Source organism: Lagopus leucura, unplaced genomic scaffold (assembly GCF_019238085.1).
Source record: "Lagopus leucura isolate 7727_CA_CO unplaced genomic scaffold, USGS_WTPT01 Super-Scaffold_100021, whole genome shotgun sequence".
Taxonomy (NCBI): domain Eukaryota; kingdom Metazoa; phylum Chordata; class Aves; order Galliformes; family Phasianidae; genus Lagopus; species Lagopus leucura.
The window spans coordinates 3461971-3484996 of record NW_024962274.1 but is presented as its reverse complement, the minus strand read 5'-3'; the positions used below and the strand labels follow the sequence as shown (position 1 = coordinate 3484996).

The 23026-nt window shown below is 39.1% G+C and overlaps 1 protein-coding gene across 2 annotated transcripts; it reads left to right on the top strand.

The window, feature by feature from the left end:
• Positions 1-2002: 2002 nt before the first annotated feature.
• On the top strand, positions 2003-22648 carry AGTR1 (angiotensin II receptor type 1). 2 transcript variants are annotated; one of them, XM_042878392.1, is made up of 4 exons: positions 2003-2083; positions 4792-4907; positions 6758-6862; positions 21156-22648. In XM_042878392.1, the coding sequence occupies exon 4, from the start codon at positions 21209-21211 to the stop codon at positions 22286-22288; it is 1080 nt and encodes a 359-aa protein (XP_042734326.1). In that variant the 5' UTR covers positions 2003-2083; positions 4792-4907; positions 6758-6862; positions 21156-21208; the 3' UTR covers positions 22289-22648. The 2 variants fall into 2 exon arrangements, with proteins under 2 accessions (XP_042734326.1, XP_042734327.1); XM_042878393.1 differs by lacking the exon at positions 4792-4907.
• The last annotated feature ends 378 nt before the right edge of the window (positions 22649-23026 follow it).

Here is a 23026-nt window from a genome sequence, read left to right as displayed (position 1 = left end):
CCCAGAACTGGACGCAGTGCTCCAGATGAGGCCTTACCAGGGCAGAGTAGAGGGGGAGGATCACCTCCCTCGACCTGCTGGCCATGCTCTTTTTAATGCACCCCAGGATGCCATTGGCCCTCTTGGCCACAAGGGCACACTGCTGGCTCATGGCCAACCTGTCATCCACCAGGACACCCAGGTCCCTCTCTGCAGAGCTCCCCTCCAGCAGGTCATCCCCCAACCTGTACTGATGGAAGGTAACAAAGGGTACGACTGGTCCAAGGCAGTCATTCACACATCCAGGGGCATTTTGTGACTCAGAGTCAACAGGGTTTGATACCAGCATTTGGATTTGGATTCCGTTCCTTCAGCTTAACTTTAGGAGAACTGAAAGATCACTTGAGGACAATCTCCTGTAAGCAACACGTTACGGAGATCTCCTCCCTACCAATTCCATCCAGTAGGGTGGACTGAGACAGAACTGTGCCTGTTACCCTAGCAATATCTACCAAATTCATCTATACTCAGTAGAATTGTGTAATCAGTCACATATGTACAAAGAAACATTTGGATCGAATAAACGTGTCCCATATGTCAGGAGACCCACACAACACAACCAATAACATATATGGGAATAAAGAGCAAACAGCGTTAATTGGCTTCAGGGACTGCAAAGGCCTGAACAATACTTACTGGCAGTAGCTTCCAGTCCCCATAATAGTAAAGCTGTGAACACACACACAGTTCATCATTAGATAATATCTCAGCACGATCTCCTCAGAGAGGAAGCCAATTACAAACTCCCCAAGTGGCAGGAGGGCAGCAAGCAGCCAATACAGACTGCTTCGATCCTGACTGGTGCTGTGATGAAAAGGCAGATTTTTTTTCTTGACGTGACACAAACAAGATGAGGGCAAAGGACTATGTCACTGGTGAATTTGTATCTCCATGATCCATCAGAGACAGCCTGGAACAATTAAATTTATGCAATGCACTTTGCATCTCTATCGGAACCTCTGTTTCTGCTAGCAGATTTTTAAAACCAGATTATAACCAGACAGTTCCTTACTGATTATTCCTGTGCAGATGTTAAAGAGCAATTACTATACTAGCTAAAGTTGTTATTATTGCAAGATCCAAATGTTTTCTCACGATGTACCGCCTTCTAGCACTAAGATTGCTGTAGGTCCTAATTACTCTTAGCCATAGCCAAGTTACACTGCCAGCTCATCCTAGGTCACTGTGTCTTCCTTAAGTGGGCTATCAAAAACACACTCGCTGTAAAAAAGATTACAAAGCAATTTGCAATGTGCAGGTCCCATTGGAAGCATTAGCTCTCTCCATAACGACGGGCAGAGGACTTTAAAATAAAACAGAACTTGGGAAATGCTGTTCCTAGTGAGCATATCAGCCTCAGAAACACTGCCTGGGAGAGGGAGCTCCCTATCCCGTTCACCACATCCAGGTTTAGAAAAAGAGAAACAAACGATCACGCACACTCCCTTAGGAAATCCCTAGGATGTGTGCCCTGAGCGGGTCAACAGACTTGTTTCCTCCTTCCCTTTACTCCCACAGAATTAAGTTTGACATTTATTGTATTCATATCGCAGCCTCACTAGTGATGATCGGATCGCTTCAGGTTCGCTCATACACAGCCCGTGGAATTCTTAGAGAAACTGGAAGCGTTTGCACGGCGCTCTCGAGCTCTCCTTCAGACAGCCGCGGTCAAACTCACGAGCACGCTTCCGTGGCACTGCTCACAACCCAGAGCCCAGCCAAGCCGTGCCCCGGCATCCCGGGCACTCCGCAGCGGGCAGGGCGGGAGGGCTGGGGGGAGTGGGAGGGAGATGGGTCAGAGGGAGGATGTCCCGGGAGATGGGTGGGAGAGACAGCGGGCGAGCTGGGCTGGGCTGCAACGCCCCCCGCTATAAACGGAGGGGCCGGGTAGCGGAGCGAGAGGAGCGGCGCGGCCGGGGAGGGAGAGCCCAGCGAGACCTGAGGAGAGCAGCCCGGCGCCGTGCCAGAGCCGACGGGGCTGAGCCACCCGCTCGTCGGTGTGCCCGTGCGGGGCTACGGCGGTGCACGGCCTCCGCCGAGCCAGGTAAGAGGGGCCCCGACCGCGGCTGTGCAGAGAGAGCTCGGCCGGGAGGGCGCTGCCGGGCCCCGGGGGGCAGGAAGGCGGCTGTGGCTGGTGAGGTAGGGTCGGGTCCGGCTGCGTTTGGGCATGGGTAGGATGGAGTTGGCAGAGGAAGCACCTTATCCTGGCAAAACGCAGGCATTTAAATCCCGCGCCCTACCTTACCCACCGAGAACCACTTGTTAAGCCGACATGTACTTGTTTTGGAGACGGACGGACAGACGTCCCTCACGTTCACAGCCTGCCACGTGCATGAGCTCTCCTGTCTTTGTCATCTGCCTGAAGATAAAGCCGAGGCACCCTCTGCCAGATGGCACCAGCCAGGCACTTCCCAGCAGCCAGCCCTCCTACCCCTAGGCATAGGCAGATGAGAACTTAAAGCGTTTTTTTTAGTGTTGAAATCTATGATGTAAGCTAAACAAAAATCAGCAAAAGCAGTGCCGAACATTTTCTAGACTTCCGCAAATACGTTTCTTTTCAGAAAAGAAAAAGAAACAAATAAGCCAGACAGTACAACTTCTACCAGTTAGCAACTAGTGCTGGTTTCATCCAAACTGAAGTAGCATGCAGTCTCCATAACCAGACTTACACCTACTTCCTACTTCCTACTTCCGAGCACAGCTTTGATTCTTAAAACTGAATACAGAACGCCCTTCAACATCAACGGGTGAAATTCTGTAACACTTACTGCCTCCTACTCTCCCTACGTTAAAACACCAGTCATTTATTGATATTGGAGCTCTTATTCTTCCAATCAAATCCACCAATCAGATCACGGTATGGACAAGCACTAACTTTTCAGGATTTAATTTTGCTAATTTTTATATTTCTACAAACACACTGGAGTTAATGACTTGTATGGCAATAAGTGACAGCAGGATTCTGTCCAGAGCTTGCTACAGTTCACTGTAAATTTCCATCCATTAGTGTCTGTACTTGTTTTGACTGTTGTGTTACACAGTATGGAGCAGTCTAGTAAACAGACTCAGGCAAATTAAAGCCCCAAAAAGGGATTATGTTTTTGTTTAGTTGGTGGCGAGGAGCAGGAGGAGAGGGGGCTGTCATACCTTTTCACCTTCGCCACTAACATGATTAGATTTTTGCCTGAGCAAGAAGGACTAAGTATGGCCTGGAGCAGGTAATTACCATGGTGATCTAGAAGGGCTCTTTCCGCTCTGTCTGACAAATGTTTCACACTCCTGACTGTGTCAGTCCCTTTTGCTTGTTGCCGTCATAATCTTTTATAGTATCTTTCAAAAATATGAAGTGTCTACAGATTAAGTTTTCATTCATTTATTAAGAATTTTAACTGTGTGCCTTTCCATCAAGAACATAGCATTTCTGTTGCTTTTCCCTATTACTTGAACTGCAGAGCAGAGAAATCTCAGTTATTTCTCTGATGCCCTCTCTAGTTTATGTTGCTAGACAGAGAAATAAAGAGGTTGAGTACAGTAAGAGATGGAAGGCATGTTTATCATGAAATCATCAGTCTCATTCTCTCCTTACTTTTAGCAAGATAGTAGTTGGAAAGAGTTAATTTTTGTACTGGAGGAAAGCAAAAGTAGAACTATTTCCTGCCTTATTGCTTGGAAAATGTACCTTGCTTGGGTTGGACGGCATATGTGTAATGCAATTAGAAGTTACTGGCTTAAAATACAATAATTGCCAGCCTGAAACTCAGTGCAGCAGAAGTGAGGATAGTGCTGCCTTCCAGTTTAAAATGTCACAATTCCACAACCTGCTGAGAACAAGATGCCAAATTTGCATGTGCTACCTGCTGAATATTATAATCTTTAGTTTGGATCAATGTCTAAAAGTATCTGGAAACGCATCTTTTTGCTACTGGTTGTAGCACTGCAGAAGCTGAGACATGCTGAACAAAGATAGTGACTTATTTACACTTGCTAGAATAATTCTGCTGAAACATAGGGGCTGTGTTTACAATCATGCGTATAGGAGTTGGAGAGCCTCACATGAAAAATTTCAGATAGTGAGTAGTCAATGCATCTTTATTACTGCTATTTCTTATTCTCTTTTCTGTAAAGGAATACATCTAGGGAGTCTACTTGCACTTCCTGTGGTTCTTCACTACGGCTCTGCTTATTAATGTGGTAGTTTAAAGCTGCCATGAAGTACAAACTCCTATTACACTGTCCCAGTTAAACTTTTTATGCAGAGTTATAATCTTGGATGAAAATGTTTTATAAACAGTCACAAATTACTTGTACTTGATCACTTTCTCATCTTATCCTTGGACCTTCCTGCTATCCAGAAGTTACTAATATGAGGAGTATTCACAAACTGTCTTAAGACCATTGCTGCCCATGTTTTAGGGCATCTAAGCACGCTGAGAGAACCACCCAGTTGTTTCTTAATGCCTGGCACATCTCTGTCCTACACTTCAACTGTCCTTTTCTCTCTTGGGGACTTCATAAGAGTATAAGTTTTGTCATGAGTTGGATAGTAGACATGGATATTTGTGCATTATTTTAATCAACTACTGTGACTCTCTCTACTTGGTTGATATTGTGCTTTTTTTTTTTTATTTTATTCTTTAGAGGTGAAATAAACTAAAATTATATCTCAATATATTACACATAAAGCTGAACTGGGGAAATGGGCTATTAAGGGTAGACCTACTTAGGCAGTCCACTCTCACCTGTCTGCAACAGGAATATTGGCAACTAAGCAACATATCTACTCTGGCAACCAAAATGCTAACCTGAAGAGGTCTGAACAACAGCAATAACCCCAACACCCAAAGCTGTAACGAAGAGAGCTTGGGCAGGTAAGTGAATCAGCACAGTCAGAATGGAGACTGCTTATTTAGTGGGGAACTGGATCATACTTATTCCAACAAATGACAGAGCATAGAGGAAAAGAGGAAGTGAAATAAGCGCCAGCATTATGTCATCCTGATTCCAATGCAAGCTAAAAATTAATTTCACATCAGACCCCTGGCAAATTCTTACATCTTCATTTTAAGCCATCATCTCTCTCCGGAGAGTATAATCTCAAAATTCTTTCAGACTTGCAAGCCTCATAAGGCTTACAGTTGTGAGAGCTGGAACATGGTATAACCCGGTCACTACAGGCTCATAACAGTCTTTTTGTGTTGTTTAGCTAATCCAGGCTTTCAGTACCCTCACTGCAATTTTAAGCCTTACCTGGCATCCTGCTGATGTCTGCACCTCATGTTCTCAGTTGTGCAACAATTCTATTAGAAATACATTGGCCCTTTGTACTTACATTGTGTTCTGCCGTATGTTCCTTTCAAATTTTAATTAGCAATTTTGCTGCATTCTTGGGTAGTAGTTCTGATTTTCTGACAGTTTCTCCTTCAGGAATCTATACTATTTTTAAGAAATCAGCCTCTGCATTGCTAGGATCAAGTTTGAGAACCTAGGAGAGAGGAGTGCACAGCATCACAGAGACATGTTAAATATTTTGTAGAATTCTGAAGACAAATGCAAAATATGTATTGCTTATCAAAAGAAGGGAAAATGAAGGGAAGACGTTTTCTTCTTTCTTACTCTTGTATGGTTAGTATATGTCAGGCTAACAGGTATAAAAGGGTTGCATTTAGTGAGAATTGAACCTAGCTAGTTATGAAGACATGCAGACAGGTTATATTCTAAAGGTGTGATATTATTTCACAGGTGAATCAGAGAGCAGTTCTAGCATTAAAATTTTACACCAAGTTGAACATTTTGCATGTAGACACTAGCTCAAATACATTAGAGTTTTAAATAGACACAGAAGGATTTACACTTCAAGTGTAAAGGTGCACGGCCCTCAAACAGGAGGTCCGAACACTGCATCCTGAAGGTCAAAAAGGTTCCAGTGAAGATGTTTTTCCATATACTTTTCCTATTGCACAGAAAATTACTAATCTTGTTGTTTTGTGCCACCTCCTTCTGGTCTTAAAACCCTGCAGTGAAAGCAAGCCAGTAAGCTTTTGCTAACCACAGTATTTAAATTCAATTTTTATCAACAAACGTGTCACTTAAAATCACTTTCACCAATAAAGTCATTGTACTCAGAACACTTATACCATTTTATATGCCATCTTCTAAGACTTATCCTTTGCCCCCCTCCAAAAAAAAAAAAAAAATTGACAGATGTTATCTAGAAGAATGTGTTGTTTTTGGAACATTTGGGGGAATTTAACAAATCTGACAAATAAACACAAGAAGTTATGATATCTGCACTTTTTCTTACCTGCACTGTAACAAGCGAGTGAAAAGAGGTGATCTTAACTGTAAATCCTAACAGTTGTGATTGAGACAAAGTGCACATGAAATAAAATAGCTGGTCTAATGATTTACTGACTTATCCTCAGATAAATGATGGATTAGACTAAAATTACTTGGAGCTTTCAACTGAATTGCAACTAAGGGTAGGAAAATACCATGCTTAGAATGACATGCTGTTAACTATTCTCTGTTGCACCATCATCTGACAGAACTACAGATTTGGGGCTGTTAGGCATCTTTTTCAATTTTCATTCTATTTGGTTTTTGCTTGATAGCAAAACTGTCCAGGTCTCCACTATATAACAACACTAGCTAGAATGCATGGTTACTATTTGTGGTGTTTATGTGCTTTTATTGTAGCTGAGTGGCATTTCTCTTATAGGCACAGAAAATGGGTAATAACTGAAGACTACCTCTCAGCAGGAAAGTGAGATCAGATTGGCAACGAATGGCATGATTGAAGACAAAAAGCCAGCTTCCGCACAAGGTAACATTGGCAGTATCTAAAGAAACTGGTACTGAATTTGGGCAGGGGCAATGTTTAGACAGTATTTCACTGTCTGAGGTAAAGGCTAATATTAGAGTTAAGGCCAGAACAAAGAGTGATTTAACCAAATGCTTGTTTTCAGCTAAATCATCTGTTCCTGTATTTCTGGGTCAAACCAATTTGACAAATTCTGATCAATAGCTGGCTAGTGGAGTCTAATAGTCAGTAGATGAAAAACAGGAACAAAAATACAAAATAAAGCAGCATTCCTGAGTCCTCTCCATTTTCTGAAAATTGAGAGGGTAACACTAAATGAGAGCACTGTGCCTCAGCGTTTTTAGCTCAGAGGGACTCATGCAAATAGTAAAACATTCCAGAAAACCACTGAACAGCTGTACTTTTATGCTGGGGGGCTTACGCAAGGGAGAAAAATGCACTAGCTGACTTCCCTAAAAATGTTCTGTTGGCAGTTATCCTCAATTTAACCCTCCTTTAGCATCATTACAGCCTGGGCAGACCCTTTGCTCAAAGCAGCCAGCACATGACATACAAAGATGCAGATTGAAGTTGTTTATTTATAAAGTTAGACTGAATGGGGCATGGTTTATAAGATGTGCGTCTCCTTATTTTTCTTCACAAAAATTGTTTTTTTGGCTTTTCTCTCTTCTCCCCTAATTCGTGTAACCTCAAACTAAATGTTTATACAGTTTTCCTTTCCTCCCTATGAACCCAAGACTGAGTCAACTACCACTCTTGGTAGCTGCCCAGAAATTTCTTCCTCCTCAGGTACTGCAGTTCATGTGGGTCAGGAAAACACTTGTTTTCTAAGTGGAACTGTAACTCTTCTGCTGGATTTGTCTCTGTTTTACTATTGGCTTTGTTAACTGACCAACAGCAACTTATGTTAGGAGAGTTGCAGTTTTTCCTTAAATCAAGCTTTTATTTGGGTTAAAAAAAAAAAAAAAAATATATATATATATATATTTATGCACGTGCTTTCCAAAAAAACTCTTTTAAAAAGGGCTTAAAAATATTTTGAATGCAAGTACATTGTTATCATGCTGTTTCGTTTCACCAAGAGTTCTTATGCATACCATCAGGAAAAGTCACATCAGTGCAGGACAGCCATATATTCCTCACCTCAATTAATAGTTTTCCTAGCAGTGAGTAGAGCTACTGTGGCATATTTTGGAGTGCACAGTGCTATCCTTCTCAGTTATGTTTGCTTGAAAATCAGGAGTGCATTTTACTCAGAGTGCAATGATTCACAGCATGTGAGCTTACCCTTGTGGTGTTTTTTGTTTGTTTGTTTTTAGTGGATTTGGGTGATGTTTATTTTTATCAGGTTTGGGTTATTTGGGGAGGGAGAAGCAGGGTAGGGCAGGTGCATTTCACCTTTTTGGGCTGTGCCATCCTTCTTGGTTTTGTTATCTTTCTTGGTGGTACTCAGTACCTATAAGGGAAAATTCTCAGAGCCAGAATGGTAAAGAGATTTCAATAATTGAATAAATTTTACGTTGGGAAAAAAAAGCATACAGGAAACAAGCTATACACATTTGGCAGAACATCTATTTTGCTATCATTCTATTAAGCATGCAGCTTTCCAGACAAAGCACTAGGGATCACAGTATCTGTTTTTTTCATGGGCAGTAACACCTTCCACACTGTTTTGAATTAAGGTATCTGACTCTGAGCTTTCATTCTCTTTGATTAACCCCTTAGCACCTTAGTAATCCAACTGACTTGTATCAAAAAAATCACAGATGCATCGCTTATTTTCGTGTTTGGCTGCTCATCAGATTTTCTCCTAGTCCCCTAAGAGGAGTTTTGTTTAAGTGAAAGCAGGACTGGGCCTCTATGTTCTCCATGTTACACTTACTAACAGCTACAATGCCACTAATTTCTCTTGGGTTTAACTGCATTACCATTTTAAAAGATTTTGGGGGGGAAGGAAGGAGGGAAGAGGTCTGAATAACTCTTGTACTTCAGCAGTTACCCATACTATTTTCTTTCCTTTCTGCCTTTGGTTTCCTTTTTTCTGACCCTAATGAGGTATTCATTAAGAAGCCTCCATGCTGATCCTGTGCTTTTAATCTTTTAACTTTTCCCTCCAGGCTGTTACTAACATTTTCATTTAAGGAAAAAAAAGTCTTTTCTGAGGCAGATTGCCATAGTGCAGTATTTTCCCACCATAAGAATATCTAAATTAATTATATAACAAAAATAATCAAGTGTCTCAATCAGACCCAGTGAACCAAGTCCTGATATGCAGGGCTGAATTATGACACATGGAAAACAAAGCGTCTTTTGAACATGGGCGTTGAAATCTAACATTCATTTCCTTACACAGAAATTCACAATACACTTGCTTTTGCTTTAGAACTTCTCCAGTAAGACAAACAATATTTTTCACAATGAAGTCAAAAGAAAAAATGCTCAGCATAAGATTTGTTTTTCCCCAGAGCCATAATGCCTTGACTAGCAGGAAGTTTGATAGGAGTCACCAGCCAGGTTACTAGAAATGCAATGCTGTACTGGCTAACGTGGAAGTTTTAACTAACATGACAAGGTGCTTTAGTGACTTTGGTATGTCTTTGTCCATGTATGAATGCCGCATCTGCACGAGTGCTTGTTTTTCAGTTAATGTTCTTGCTACTAAAATTTATCAGTCACTTTAACCACTGGTGATAGGTGAGAAGCAGGAGTGCAGTTCATTAGAGCTTTTTACATGAATGAAAGCCTCATAAATAACTGTGTGCAAATTTTTTTTTGTCTCTACCACTTTGACAGATTAGCTGTTGCTGCAGATGAAAATGCCTGTATTGCCCTGCACAATGCATTTCTCAAACTTGAGAAGCCTCCTCTAGTTTATTTATCATTTCACATTTTTATATATATTTCTATGTATCTTCTATATTTTTAGGTAAAAAAAAAAGTAGAACTACAAAGTATAATCTGCAGATAGGACTGTGTGTTCTTAGACATAAATAGCTTTAGATCCCCCCAAGGCTCCACCCGTATTTAGCTTAATGGCAGGTAGAAGTCTCTTTGAGGATTAATGTATATAAGTAAGGCCTCACACACAGCATAGTATTTCCATACTGGTCAAATATTGCTGATGTGCTCTACAACTTAGAGGAAATTTATGCACATAAAGTCTTGTAGCACCTTTCTTACTGTTTTACAAGGAAGTACAGAAATGCAGTTCCATCACTTCTGTCACAGGATCTTTGACATTTTTAGACTCCACATTACTTTTGTTTTCAAGAAGTTTTAAAGATTTGCAGTGGGAATATTGTGCCATCATCAGAATAGCTTGACTGCTACCACTACAATGCAAGTTTCTTTAATAGAACTAGACAATGAGAAGGTGACTGAAGTACAGACAAATCAACTGGTTAAATTGAAAAACGAGATCATACAAGTGAGAAAAGAAAACAGGAAACTCACCTTTTCTCAAGTATTTGATGTGAGCTCAGTTTGCTAATTATATGTGCATCATTTCATCAACATTGCCTTTCATTCCTCAGTTCCATGAAGGTAGCCATCTGAGTACTGTTTCTTCCTGCCAGGTCCAGTTCTTGTCATAGCAATGCTTGGAACAACTGGTACCTCTGAGTTGTACCTTCAGCTGCAGGTGCTGTCTTTGTATATTCAAACATTGTTAAAAAGAGCAGATCTTCAGGCTAAACCAGTAGATATTTCTGTGCTGCTCATAACGTTGTCTCATCCTTGAGCAACAGCAGAGGAGAAAGGCTCTTGTTTTGCCTTCAGAGCAAGCTGTGGAAGTGGCCTTCCCAAAATAAGACTACCTTCCAGGTGATAGCTGTGTTCCACTCAACTTGTGAAACCAATGAGTAGTACAGATATCTTGATAGCAGAACTAAGGACTCACTAAGACATTCACTTCAGCAAGAGTGAATGATCAGAGACTGAAGATATTCCCAACAACATGGAAAACTGTAACTCCTTATTAAGCTCTGAGCACTCTGCAGATTTTCTCCCCTGACTTGGGAAGGAAAAATGGCTGTTAGTGCTTATGAGCTTAAGCTCATATGCTTATGAAGATACCCACAAGATCCAGTGAAGAGCACCACATAGCTTTAAAGGCATAAACTGATTAATAGGTATAAGATGTACCCAGTAAGTCAAACCGTGATTCTTATACGTGACCTGAATTCATATGTGATATGTCCTCTTCTGATAGGAGACCGGATAAGCACTTTCAGCGGTGCTTTTTTACTTCAGTAAGTCCTCCCCCACCTTGTCTCTCCAAAGCCTTTTTAATGTAAGGCTGGAACATAGAATTGAGTGAAGCCAAGAATTAATAACAGCTCCCTTATGCCTCAGGTTGGCGGAGTTCACTGTAGAAGTTTATAGTTCATTCTCCATGGAAATAATGATGCTAATAGATGTGTGGTTAGGTGTCCAGAAGCTACATTTGTGTAGAATGTGCACTGCTGTGCAATTAAAAAAATACTTTAAAACTTCTTATTCCATGGAACTAAGCTATCAAAATAGAAACTTAAAATTCATCAAGTTATTTCACTTGCTCTTAGCAAACCTGAATTTGATTTCTGTCTTTTATTAAAAATAATCACATGGGGCACACTATATTTTATATAGGCAATTCTGGCTGCAATAAAGGAAATGTGTTAATCCACTCATTTACTATCATTTGGAGAAAGTAACTGTGCATCACGTAACCTTTCACAGCTCAAACTAATCTCACTTTTATTCGTTCTGGGACTTGATGGCTTCATTCTTGTTAACTGTGGACTCTTTTGGGTACTTCCAAATACCCTAAGGGTACCTACATAACGAGACATCACATCTGAAATTATGAATGTACACTGAACTGTATGTTTAGAATAAAACAGCATCTTATGTTGCCCTTCAAAAATTTTTACAGGTTAATGTTGAAAATGTTAGAAGTTCTAGAACTGCCATGATTTGAAAGACTTTTCTCTTTCTGCCATTATGCCTTAAATGGGGCTGTTAAAAAAAAGAGAGGTGCTGATAAGTCCCTGTTAAGTAATCTTTAGGTTTGCATACTGATTGTGAATTTTTTTTCTCTCATTTATCACCAATCTTCCTTTCAGGTAAAACTAATTGATAGAACAGAGATTCCATAATAACAATAATAAATAATAATCCATGCTGATGGGTAATGATAGTTAATGGCCTCATTTAGAAATATTGATATATCCAATTGTCTTCTGTGTCTTTTAGAAAAAAATGGCCATTTTTTACCCTGTGGTATAAACAAAAAGAGGGACCATCTTCTGCTTCAACTCATTTTTAAAAAGGAATTTGGGTATAGGTTAATAACCTAAATGAGAGAAAGAAGATCTTCATTTCTGACAAGCCTGAGCAAGTGTCCCAGGACTGGGACATGGGGATATCACTTAGAGATTCCATTTTCAGATATCATCTTCTCTGAAGCTTTGCCTTTTGATGTTCAGTTTAAGAACACTGAACTAGAAGTCTTAAGCTAGGAATTTATTTTACATTCTCATTTTATTTTTTTTTTTCAATTTTAAAGTTAGTGCTATATGGATAACTTTACATTCCTATCACTTAAGTAGTGTATGTATTGTATTTCCTTAAGTCATACTAAACACCAGAGAGTTTGCAGTACTTTGTTACAGTCTTGGTCAAAGAACGAGAACAGATTGCTCTCAAGGATAAACAAGGAAGGAAGAGACCAGAAAGTTACATGGAAAGCTGTAAGCTACCCAGAAGACTGGGTACACTGTCAAGCCAGAGCAAATGATGTATAAAACCTCCACCTCACCAAAATTTCCCAAGAGATTAGATAAACAAACACAGTGCATGGTGAGAATGGTGAGTCCTGCAGTGTTATGGAGTGCACATTTACATTTATTGAACCTCAGAATGGTTTTTCTCAGCTGTTTAATGGAGGAAACTAAATTTTGTGCTTATATATGAAAAACTCCCAGAGAACAATGTTTAGTGTTAAGCCCTAGCCTAGAACACCAGAAAAATGAAATCTATGAACTAAAATACTTACTAAAAGTCAGTTACTATACTTTTGGCTATCCATAATGAATGATCTGATGATCTGTGGATTAGTCAACAAACTTTAGTAAAAAAAAAAAATAATAATAATAATAATAATAACCTTATAATCACCATGCTAGTGTTCTAGTGAGGTTGAGAAATTCTAGTGAAGTTAAGCAATCCTTCCTTGAAGGAATACAACTTTGTAGAAGTGTGGATATCAGGATTTCCCAACTCTTCGTAGGAGAAAAAAAAACAAAAAACAACAGATGAGGAGGGAATTGGTAGTTAACTGTGGCCAAAGAACTAAATTGCATAAATAAGTATTTCCAGTGTTCCTGGACCCTGCAAGTACTACATGAGTACATGAAAAAGTTGTCCAAGTTTTCACTTCCCCTGCAGCTAACTGTAACATCTGCAATGTTAATGCAGTGTAAGCTGTTGGAAAGGGCATCCAGAAGGTTTGTTGCATATTACATAGAAGTATTACTAAATGCTTAATAATACCACAAAGCTTTAATAGAGGTGTTGCTTCTCTGAAGCCAATATTTGCTTTAAAAGTCCTTCAGTTGTAGGGACTCAGACTGGGTCACAGTGTCCTAGAACTAGAACAAGTCTCTTGCACTCCATGCAGAACATGGCACTTTTCTCAACTGCCTCCAAAACTTTGGGGATTAACAGAAGACTCTTAGGGCTGTCTAAGAACAAGCTGCAGTGACAAGACTGGCCCTCTGGGTTGTTCCATCTCCCTTTCAAACAAAAGTGGTCAGAAGGTGATCTGGTAATACAGCACACCAGTGTGGAGCGATCACAGCCTCAATTGATTGAGGCCTTGAAACATTTTATGGGTTCTAGATACTGTAGAACAGACGATTTGGGTCGGTGTGGTTGGAAAAGATACTTAAATTTTCAAACGATGAAATTGTTTACAACTCAAAAAATACATTCTACGCAGTTTAAAAATCACTATTTGCATAATAAAAGCTGTGTGGGATCACATTGCCTTTTCATCACAAAATTAGTTCTGAAGTTGCTTTTTCAGCAATAAAAACTTCCTTGAAATACACATTTGAGTCAAAATAACTTAGAATCACTTTCTGTCTGATATTTGGAAGAATTATGGTTTGACTAATAACAGGCATAGTTTAGAAAGAAATGTAGTTTACTGTGTAGGTGCCACTTTTTCTTCCTACGTTATTTAGGTAAATTATACTTCTACTCTCCCTATTTTTTATTTTTTATTTTTTTTATTAAGCCAATGCAAAGCTTTATAATTTAACTACATATGTCTAAAAGTGCCAGGGCCTTGCTCCGTGACTTCCTGGTGCAAGAACTGGACTGAAAGTCTGCAAAACCATGAACATACTAGAATAAAGGAAATTAGATATAAACTAGTATGTAATAAAAGAAAATGTGAGTGGCTCACACTGGTACGTAATACTTTACATAAATACAGATGTTTTTGATAGAATTTTGTTTTGTATTTACATCTTCAATAATCTTGAAGGTGGTATTTTGAAAACTGAAGACACTTGAATATGAAATAGTTATTTTTAAATAGGAAATACGGACCTCTAGTGGTCAAAAGTTGTATTATACTAGTTAAATTCCAAAACAATTCAAGTATCACTGTGCTAAACTGTCTTATTTTCCTGCACATTTTCCTCCTCCCGTACCCAAAGCAATGCATTCAGAGTAGCCTCCTCCTGCCTGATTTCAATATTCACTCACTCCTCAAGCATTGATGTTTCCAGATGAAAACATCTTTTTATCTGCCCTTTTCACACATAAAATTTGTCTAAAATTGAGTAAAGTTGAGAGACATTTAGGAAGGGAAGATTAATGAGAGCAGCCTCTGAAAACACACAGCAGAGATGCTCATTCTTTTCAGCATAAATTATGAAAGCCATCATACAGAAGGACAGACTCTTGAAACGTGCAAGAAATAAATACAGAAAAGTTCTTACAGAGAAGGTCAGAGTAGATAAACAATTTCTGTTTACAAGGTAGCAATAACTAGTCTTCTGCTAGCTAAAAACCAAGTGATAAACAATTTAGAGTTCTGAGGAAGCAAATCCTATGAAGATATTGGCACTTTATGCATCACGTACATAAAGCTAGCACAAAGTTATTATTTTTCTGTCAGCTCCAGCAAGGAGAAAGAATCTACATATAAAAAGATAAATATTTTATTCTTAAGTATAGTTTATATATGTATATACACATAAATTTACAGTTCTGCAATGCAGGACTGCCAAGAGAACACCAGTACACATCTCCTCTATGTGATTCAAAGCAGCAGTTGTAAAAGTAATAAAGCACAAATAAAAGTTTAATTGCTGCACGTTAAGATAGTGTAAGCAAAACACAAGTTAATTAAAATTTATTTCAGATCAGTGTCCCACTGCTGCAAAATGCATGAATATGGATGACACTCCACCTACCTTATGGAATAAGTAAGAATAATAATTGAGTGTAGAAATATATTAGCATAGGTCGTACAAATACACATTTATACGGGGGTTTTTTTCTTCAAAAGTACTAGAGCTGATACTTCTGAAGTAAAAAGTTAAGTACCTCACTACGACTCAGGCACATAGTAAAAGCAAGCACCTCAAAACTGACAGCAATTTCAGTGCAGCAGCAGTTGCTTTATGCAAGACTGAATAGGAGGACATCTATGCAGAGGCCAAGTTACAAGATTCCGTAAATTCTACTTGTTCTCATATCAAATCACTTTTTGTTCCAAAACTGCCAAAGCAGCACCCAACTTGACAGTTACAAATAAGGATCTTTTGAAGCTTACTTCTGTTCTTGCTGCTCCTGAGCCAATGCACAGACAAGGTTCCAGTTCCACACTGCCTGCTGCAGTTACAGTTCAGCAGTATGTTTGCTTATTGTCACTCAGCACGAAGTCAGACACTGACCTCTGTGGAAGATAGCAGTAGTGATGACAGGAGGCCCGGACACACTGCAAGGCCACGATAGTGTCCTTACTGCTTGAGTGTCTGCATTGCTCTCACCCTTCTCAATTCACATATCAACTGTAGACTAAAAATACTTCGTTAAGCTATGAGTGAGGAAAACTGGCTGTTAGAAGAAGCAACAACAGAGCTAGGAGAAAGGTATGTATACAGCTTTGCAGAATGTCCAGTCTCTTCATACTGGGGACATTAGTCACAGGGCTCCCAAGCAATTGTCCTTCCCCCAGCTCTGGAGAATGGATTTATGATTATTACATGAGCATAGGTTTTCTGCAAGACTGTTTGCTCAGACAGGAACTGCACTCAATTTGTTTCTTACGTTCATTTATCTTCTAAATCCATATTTGTTAAACAGTAATTCTTTTCTCTGGATGGATTCCTACTGCATTTGGTGCAAAGTATTTGTGGAATATCCTGAGCAGCTTGGTTCTGCTCAGGAGCTCCAGGAAGGCAAGGAAGGGGCTGAAGTAGGACGTGAAGTGGAAAAAAAAAATACATTTATATTTAAAAAATACTGTGAACACGGGGGTTGCAAAGCTGGGTAGGAAAAAAAAGCAGTGAGATCAAGCATTTGGGAAGTATCATTAGTTTCTCAGCAATTAGAGAAAGAATACAAGAAATTAGGAAAGGAGTGGGAGCTAAAATCTCCAGATAGAGGGAAAAAGCTTGGACCACAGGAAAGTAAACATAGTTCAATACTGAACATACTGTTCCAAACATTTTACAGCCTCTTCTCCCTGTGTAATAATTTTGTATAAAATTAGAATGCATCATCCTCCAACATGGTAATATTATCTCATTTATGAGAAAAGTAAATAACCTACCATCAGAAGAAAAAAAAGCACCACCACATTTCCTAACGGTGGCAGGGTTGTTCAGTCAGTTTGCTTAGTTTGTACCAAAGCAAATATTAAAAACACATTTTTTTTGTTTGAAAACTGACTTGTGACATCTGCTTACCTATTTATAGCTGATGAAGTTCTCACAGAAAGCCACTGTCAGTGTGATCTTATCTTTCAGCAGGCAGAGTGCTGTTTACCTTGTATGGGCCTAGCATTCCTTGTTGTTTCGACAGGCAGTTTAATTAGGATGCATGTTCACCCAACAGAAGCAATGAATGAAGTGGTAAATAATAGTCGGTAGAGCAGTCTCAAGCATTTCATTATCAGTGACTCATTATAATCATTGTAATTAAAAAAGATAAAAGGTCAAACAGGACAGTAACATACAACAGGGGTTTGCTGCTCACCAGATAATTTGCTTTAAGATTGATGTTGCCACGCCATTCACAATCACTTCAATTCAGTCTTTGTAGAAAAAGCTCCTTGTGTATCAGCCTTCAAATGATCCAATTATCATTATGTTAACTCAGGTCATTTAAGATGTTTTAAATGGAATTATCTGTGTGCACAATTTCAGTACTTGCATTTAAGTGGACAGTGGTTTATTCTGTTGTGGTGAATTCTAAGAGAAGAAAGTTGCACTAACCACTATTTCTGTAGTCTGTAATACATCCTGTGTGGAAGCACCTGCTTTTATAAAGTGTTTATAACCATTTATCTAGTCTTGGAGAAATGTCTTGCTCAACCTTAATTGGGCTTTGCATACTTTACTGCAGGCCTGATTTGCAATGCTGACTTCAGTTTCATAGTGCTAACTTTTGACCACTATCTCAGTGGATAAATAAGCAAAGGATATAAGATAAAAAGTGATTTGGGTTGGAAGGGACCTTCAAATCATCTAGTTCCAACCCCCCTGCTACAGGAAAGACTCCTTTCTCTAGGCCAGGTTGCTCAAAGCCCCATTCGCTGGCTGTGGTAGTGAACAGAGCACACAGCACCAGCATGTAGGTGTGGCAAGGTACATATTGCCAGACTTCAGTGTTGCAGAATCTATTATTTACTGTCAAGCACTTTCACAACCAAGGGCTGAGATAAGAGGATTTATCTTGAGGTCTTTTTGTGTTGGTGCTCCCTGCCCTATGAATAGGATGACCTCCCACAGAGCCAGACACCAGGTACTGTAGATATGGCACAGTGAGAGCCAGCAAGATAAGCACAAATTGCCATATGTGATCAAAATACATATGTACATATGTGTAACATCAGTTGTATTTGCTTAACTTTGTAACATCTTAAACATGGTAGAAAAAGATGGTGTCATTTTGAAGCATCAAGACTAATTCACAGAATAAATCAGGGAGCCTGGTAGATATTTACATATCTTTACAAAAGGTTTGTCATTGGCTGGAATTAACTAGATATTCCAATATCCAGAAATATCAAGATCCTAAGTCTTGAGATTGCCCCATTTGATTTACTGAATCAGCTTCCTGATGCAGACCTTAAAATAGAGCACTAAGAGGGGAAAAAAAGGAATTTTAAAACATAATTAAGTGAGGGCCGAAGAGAGACATGCTCAAAAGGTACTGACTGTAACCCATATTCTGTGTTCAGTGCATGGCTTTTCCCCAGACCTCCTGTATGGGCTTTGCAGAGGTGTACCTGTGTGCCACTTTCCTGTTAAAAACAAAGATGAAAAAGTCAACTATTTAGGAATAAGATTTGTCTCCTAGCTGGAGCGCATCAGTCATTAACACAGTAGCATTCTGCCTTTACCAGAAACATGGAATGGCTTGGGTTGAAAGAACCTTGAAGATCATTTAGTTCCAACCCTCCTGCCGTGGGCTGGGTTACCACCCATTAAATCAGGCATTACATCAGGTTGCCCAGGGCCCCACACAGCCCACCCTTGAACGTCAGTGCTAGCAATGAAAATAATGAGCAACTGCCTCCTTAACAACACAGCCCACGCTACTGGAAGAGCAAGTATCTTTCTGAATATATACTGTTTATACAAAAGTGACATTACAGGGTTTTTTGTTTGTTTTAAAGCCAGTATATTTCACTTAATCTTGTTTTCAAGCAGCACAGACTGGGTTGGGCTGACAGCTGTCAGGATCCTGCACACAGCAATAAAAATTACTCTGCGATAATAACTACTGATTTTTATTTTTATTTTTCTAAGTTTCCTTTCTTTCTTTTTGTTTTAAGTGAAGACTGGCTGTTTATTCACTCTGGAAGTTTAGTATTGGACTCACAGCTAAAGCCATAAATCATTAATAAGGAAATTAGTCCTGCAAAACACACAAGCTCTGGCAAACCAAACGAGTGCCATATTTGTACAGTTTCCATAGAATTGATGTGGTCTAGAAGTACTTCTCTTAGTCTAAGATTACGACTTCAACACTTTTTACTTAACATAAGTTAGTAATGTGAATTGTGACTTCTCTAACATCCTTAGACTCTATTTCCGAGGTTACTAATTAACAACAAAGAAGCACAAGCTTGGATTTTCAGAGATTTTTTTTCTTTTTTTTCAGTCATTCATAGTTCAGCATCATACTTCTAAGCCAGACAGAATCTAGGTAGCTTCTAAATATTTAAGGTCCAGCAGAAGGCTATTCACATCAGAGATCAAAATAACTCTTATTTGAATTCTTTTCTTTCTTTGTACTTTTTTTTTTTTAAACATACACAGTAAAATGATAGAGTGCTTAAGCACAGTTTCTGAGATATACAGATAGCTTTGCTTGAGAGATACAGCGCTTGATTATAGGAAAAAATAATCTAAGTAAAGACTCTGAATGTACAGCTATCTGCCATTTTGGGTCATTATTTTCATAACATTTGCTCATTAACATATTGTTGTATTTTAATCTGGAACCTTGTTCAAAAAATTGAAAGAAATCTGTTGGATTCTTTTAGTGTAAATGAAAATTAGCAATGTACAACCAACTCCTAGCACTGTTGTTTCTGCTATATTCTGCAAGGTCTACTTTAAAATAGAAATCAGTTGAGAAAACACTGAAAGACAGCTCTGTGGCTCTCCCTCCCTTCTTTCCCTCCCCTCCATTTGTTTATTTCAAAGGCATTGAATGCTTCTGTGTTGGCTCTGTTTGACTTTTAGGACTAGAGGGAATAGCTTTAAGATGCACCAGGGAGGATTCAGGTTCGATATCAAGAGAAATTTCTTCACTCTTGAGAAAGAGTGGTGATGCATTGGCACAGGCTGCCCAGAGAGACAGTAGAGTCACCATCCCTGGAGGTGTTCAAGAACCGTGGAGATGTGGCACTGAGGGACGTTGTTAGGGGGCAGTATTGGTGGTAGGTGGATGTTTGGACTAGATGATTTCAGAAGCCCTTTCCAACCTTAATGACTCTATGACTGTCTTAGCAGATATAAATTGATCAGTTTAAGATGTTGGCTCTCTGCTTTCTCAGTATTTTCAAGAAGCTGTAATGATCAAGATTATCAAGACACGCCTGTTATAGAAAAAGAATTTTCCCTTCAGTTTTTGTGGGCTGAGAATCAGTATTCTTGGGTTGATTTGGGCATTTTAAAATTGTTATTATTTATTGCTAAACTGTTACACACTGCATGGCTCACTTCCAGGTCCCTGTAGAGTCAGATTAAATCTCCTCCTATCGGTATAGCAGCAAGGCTGCAACATATAATCTACTCTTTTGCTCCAAGTCAGCAAAGAGCAAAGTAAAAGAAACTGCTGGTTTCATCCACCTGCCTTCCAAACAAGAAATGATTCAAGAGGAACACACATTGTGAATTTCCCACTCAAGTCAATGTGAGTTCCAGATAAACAAGTGCTTTGTATTTGAGGCAACTGCTATCTATGGTGTCAGGGTAAAGTTTTGCAGAGAATGAACTGCACGTTCACAACTTGCAGATTGCAGACCTGATTACTACTTCTATTCAAAGCCAGAAAAGAACCCTACGCTCATGTTTTTGGAAGGAAATTCTGATTTCACTGACAATGAGGGCAGGATATGGCCCAGAAATTATAAAATTGAGGAAAAGCATGAAACACCAGTAGCATTAGCTGTATGAGACAAGCGCATGGAAAGAAAAGCAAAGGAACACCAGTAGAGAGATAATACCATATATTTATGAATAAAAATTAAAAGGGGAAAAATCTGTTTCATTGCTTTCCATTTAAGTTTTTCAGGAAAAGTAGCGAATAATAATGGAGTACCTACAACCTAGTTTTCAACTGAAAGTCATAGGCAGAAGTCAGTTAATGAAAAGCAGATTAACTGCTGACTATTCCATGTCTTATGAGTAAGAAATGGAATTTGCTACAATGATTCGTATCCCCAGTTAAACAGAAAATCTTGAGATTTAATTGAAATTTAAAAAAACAAAAAACACCCTAAATCCCTCATGAACTATTTTTATTTCCTCTTTTTGCTCTCCCCCCCCCCCAACAGGTTTGATCTTCACACTGTTTCCCTGAAACAAGGCCACAGCAGAAGAGATCAAGATGGTCCCAAACTATTCTACTGAAGAAACTGTTAAGAGAATTCACGTCGACTGTCCTGTTTCAGGAAGGCACAGTTACATCTACATTATGGTTCCAACTGTTTACAGTATCATCTTCATCATAGGCATATTTGGGAACAGCCTGGTCGTTATTGTCATTTACTGCTACATGAAATTAAAAACAGTGGCCAGCATCTTTCTGCTAAACCTGGCGCTGGCTGACTTGTGTTTTTTAATAACTCTGCCACTCTGGGCAGCCTACACGGCCATGGAATACCAGTGGCCTTTTGGCAACTGTTTATGCAAGCTAGCATCAGCAGGAATCAGTTTCAATTTGTATGCCAGTGTGTTCCTACTCACATGCCTTAGTATCGACCGCTATCTGGCCATAGTACATCCAGTGAAGTCACGAATCCGGCGTACCATGTTTGTTGCCAGAGTAACCTGCATTGTCATCTGGCTCCTTGCTGGTGTGGCCAGTTTGCCCGTTATCATTCATCGTAATATATTTTTTGCGGAGAACTTGAACATGACAGTCTGTGGCTTTCGATATGACAACAATAACACAACACTGAGGGTTGGGTTAGGCTTATCCAAGAATTTACTGGGATTTTTGATCCCTTTTCTTATCATACTAACAAGCTACACCCTGATTTGGAAGACCCTGAAGAAGGCATATCAAATTCAAAGAAATAAGACCAGAAATGATGACATTTTTAAGATGATTGTGGCAATAGTATTTTTCTTCTTCTTTTCCTGGATTCCTCATCAAGTGTTCACTTTTCTGGATGTATTAATTCAATTACATGTAATAACAGACTGCAAAATCACTGATATTGTGGATACAGCTATGCCCTTTACTATTTGCATCGCTTACTTTAATAATTGTTTGAATCCTTTTTTTTATGTTTTCTTTGGAAAAAACTTTAAAAAATACTTCCTTCAGCTAATAAAATACATTCCACCAAATGTCAGCACACATCCAAGTCTCACTACAAAAATGAGCTCCCTCTCGTATCGACCACCAGAAAATATACGCTTGCCCACTAAAAAGACTGCTGGGTCTTTTGACACTGAGTGACGCACTTCGCTATATTCTTTTTTCCTGAACAAAGTTGTGAACGAAGCAGCATGAATGACAAAATCCATCTGCAGTCCCAGACATCACAGCTTACTGCTTATTACAGAAACATTAAATCACTTCAGCAAAATCACACTGCAAAGATTTAGCAGTGGCCTTCTGTTTTACCTTGTGCGGAGGACTGCCTGATTTTCATTTTGTTTTACTTCGTTGAAAGCAGCATAAATGATAGGACAGGTACATCAGAGTTTGTCAGCATTCTGCCATTTACTCAAAACTACAGATCATCTCTGAACTCAAAGGAAAAGCTTTTGTAAGTGACGTGAATTATGAAGAACCTGTTTTGCGCATGTGAGCCAAGTTTTGTTTCAGGCCCTGATGGAACTACACTGCTTGGTTTTGGGTTTGTGGGGTTATTTTGTTGTAGGTTGTTTGTTCTTTTTAATGAGTCATTTGTCATTGTATTTATAACTTGTTTCTCTAACATATGCTTTATCTACAGGCCCAACTTAAACTGAAATTTAAGGACCATGAAACTAGTCTCATTCTGATTTGTGCTACTATTTTCCATTTTTAAATAGCAAAATTTCATAATATATGCAATAAAATGCAGGTTTATTTATTAAATATAGAATAAATATATTTTTAGATTTATATTCCTAATTAGAGATTTCAAACATTTCTTCAAACATTTTTATCCCAGTGGGTATTTTTATACTAGTAATATATACACACACA

What these genes read in the sequence shown, in the direction of transcription:
- AGTR1 (XM_042878393.1), top strand. Translation starts at nt 21,209, where the DNA reads ATGGTCCCAAACTATTCTACTGAAGAAACTGTTAAGAGAATTCACGTC.